Raw genomic sequence first — 3035 nt, forward strand, 5'->3', positions numbered from 1 at the left:
AATGTCTAGAATAGCCCATAGATCCATGTAGGCTTTACTCAGAGTGGGAAATATAGTTACTGCTAACTCAAGGTGGAGTTTATAGAACAGCCACATAGAAATATGGGCAGAGAAGGAGAAGTCTTTATGGAGGCCCAGGGAAACTTAAGTCCAGTTGAATTTTTAACACCGGGAACAGTGACTTCACCAATCTGACCAATGTTTGAACTTTGTCTTTTGGGACTTCTCCATGTGTGGAATTAATTTCATTTCATTCATTTCATTTCTAGAGATTTTTAAAAAATGTTTATTGATTTTTGAGAGAGAGAGAGACAGAGAGACAGAGAGACAGAGAGAGAGGGAGACACAGAATCCGAAGCAGGCTCCAGGCTCTGAGCTGTCAGCACAGAGCCTGACGTGGGGCTCAAACTCACAAACCGTGAGATCATGACCTGAGCTGAAGCCAGACACTTAACCAACTGAGCCACCCAGGCGCCCCTCATTCATTTCATTTTTTACCAAAGAAAAAAGTCCTGAGTAAATGAGACTGAATGGGAAGAGTTGGAAAGTTTCTGAAAAGGAGTTAAAGCAACTCTTCTTTGGCTTCTCTGAATATTAGTTTTCTACTTATTCCATAACACATTACCACAATGTAGTGGCTTATAATATACATAGTTACTATCTTACAGTTCTTAAATTCAGAAGTCCCAGAAGACTGGTCTAAAATCAAGGTGTCAGCAAGTCTGCCTCCGTTTCTGAAGACTCTAGGGAAAATTCTGTTCCATTGCCTTTCCAGCTTCTAGAGGCTACCCACATTTCTTGGCTCTTGGTCCCCTTCCTTCATCTTCACCAGTTGAGCTGAGTCTTTCTCATGCTGCTATCTCTCTGGTTCTCTGCAGCTGGGAAAATTTCTTGTTTTAAGGACTCATATGATTAAATGTGGCCTACTTTGGTAATCCAGGATAATCTCCACATCTTGAGATCCTTAACGTTAATAACATCTGCGAAGTCTCTTTTGCCATGCAAGCTAACATATTCACACATTTCAAGAATTAGAATGTGCACATCCTGGGAGACCCCTATTCTGTCTACCATAGTGGGTCTTTCTAAAGTTCTTTGGCAGCCAGAGTAACTTCTCCTTCCATCATCTGCTGCAAGCTCAGTCCTTTTAGTACCCACAGACTCCCAAGAATGCAGAAGGGCAGAGCTTTAAAGAGTACTTTAAAGGTACTTAAAGAGTAACTTTCATTCTCTGTCTCATATCATGCAGGTAGAAAAATTAGGTTCCAAAAGAGCATTATGTGTAAATTACAACAATTTAAGATCACAATTAAGATACACACACATATACACACATCTGCATGTCCGTGTTTATGAACAGCCATTAGGTCACATTTGTGCTTGCTAACATTACCTGTTTGGTTCATTACCCACGTGAATGTACAATATAAAATTCTTCCTTAGCAAAGAAGCAAGTCAGCTAACTCCTTGATGTTTCCAGATGAATTATATTCCTATTGGGTGCAGGTGTTGGTTGAAGTTTTTCTTTTCCTTTCTCCTAAGTATTCTAGCATATGATGATCACTAATAGGAATTGTTGCCTCATGGAGTAGGACCATCAATTTCTGTATCAGACTGTGATACAGAATACTAATGTGATACTAATACATGAGTGTATTAGAATAATATTTAAGTCACTCCCTCTTATGGCTACCATCTCAATACTTATTGCTACTGATTCTAATTGAAGCTGTTTGACTTAATGAGTTCTTCTGTTTTTGTGCAGACCTTCATTCCACTATGTCACTGTTCAACCAAACTATTCATAACCATCAGACCTTTACCCTGATTGGGATTCCAGGAATGCCAGAGAAAGACTTCTGGATGGCCTTGCCCCTCTGCCTTCTTTACAGTACCACATTCCTAGGTAATTTCATTATCCTTGTTGTCATAAACGTTGAGCGAAGTCTCCATGAACCCATGTATTATTTTCTGGCTATGCTAGCTGCCACTGACCTTAGCCTTTCATTATCTTCCATGCCCACCATGATAAGTGTTCACTTGTTTGACTGGCGCTCAGTAACCCTTGATGTCTGCATCACTCAGATGTTCTTTATCCACAACTTTGGAGGAGTGGAATCAGGTGTTCTGGTCGCCATGGCCTTTGATCGCTTTGTGGCTATTCGCTTCCCTTTGCGCTATGCTACCATTCTCACTCATGGAGTCATCATCAAAATTGGAGCAGCAGTCCTGCTACGGAGTGTGAGTATAGTGCTCCCTGTGCCTTTCCTCATCAAAAGGCTACCTTTCTGCCACTCCAATGTCCTTTCCCACGCATACTGTCTCCATCAGGATGCCATGAGGCTTGCCTGTGCTGACACCCGTGTCAATAGCATCTATGGTCTGCTGGCTGTGATCTTCATCATTGTACTAGATGCCTTGATCCTTTTGATTTCTTACTTTCTAATCCTCCATGCAGTACTGGGCATTGCTTCCAGAGAAGAGAGACTTAAGGCTCTTAATACCTGCTTCTCTCATATCTGTGCAGTACTGCTCTTCTATGTGCCTCTCATTGGCATGACTCTGATTCACCGCTTTGGGAAGCATTTGTCACCAATAATACCCACACTTATGGCCAATATCTATCTGCTGCTCCCTCCTCTGCTCAATCCTGTTGTGTACAGTGTTAGGACCAAGCAGATCCGGCAGCGGATTGTCCGAGCATTCTGTGGGAACAGGATTGGCCATTAATGGCATCTATGAGTTCTGTGCAAATGCAGTCAAGTCAGGGAAGGGTATCCAATGCGGTACTGTCCAATAGAATTTCCTGCAGTGATGGAAATCTCTGTTATTTAGTGCATAACCACTAGCCACACATAGCTATTGAGCATTTGAAACTTTGATAGTACAACTAAGGAACTGAATTTGTTACTTTTATTTGATTTTAATTAATTGAAATATAAATGCAAATGGTCACATGTAGCTAGTAGCTACTGTATTGAACAGTACAAATATGAGTTATCATATGCCCTTGCATAATGGTTTTGATGAAAGCA

The 3035-nt window shown here is 41.2% G+C and overlaps 1 protein-coding gene across 1 annotated transcript; it reads left to right on the forward strand.

Annotated features, from left to right (window-relative positions):
• The first annotated feature begins 1779 nt into the window (after positions 1–1779).
• Positions 1780–2730, forward strand: LOC122201205 (olfactory receptor 51H1-like). Its single transcript, XM_042907131.1, has one exon. It carries the CDS (start codon positions 1780–1782, stop codon positions 2728–2730), a length of 951 nt encoding a protein of 316 aa, XP_042763065.1.
• The last annotated feature ends 305 nt before the right edge of the window (positions 2731–3035 follow it).

This window comes from Panthera leo, chromosome D1 (genome assembly GCF_018350215.1).
Source record: "Panthera leo isolate Ple1 chromosome D1, P.leo_Ple1_pat1.1, whole genome shotgun sequence".
Lineage (NCBI taxonomy): Eukaryota > Metazoa > Chordata > Mammalia > Carnivora > Felidae > Panthera > Panthera leo.

Bases quoted from the DNA above. Each gene is read 5' to 3' on its own strand.
- LOC122201205 (XM_042907131.1), top strand. From the start codon at position 1,780: ATGTCACTGTTCAACCAAACTATTCATAACCATCAGACCTTTACCCTG.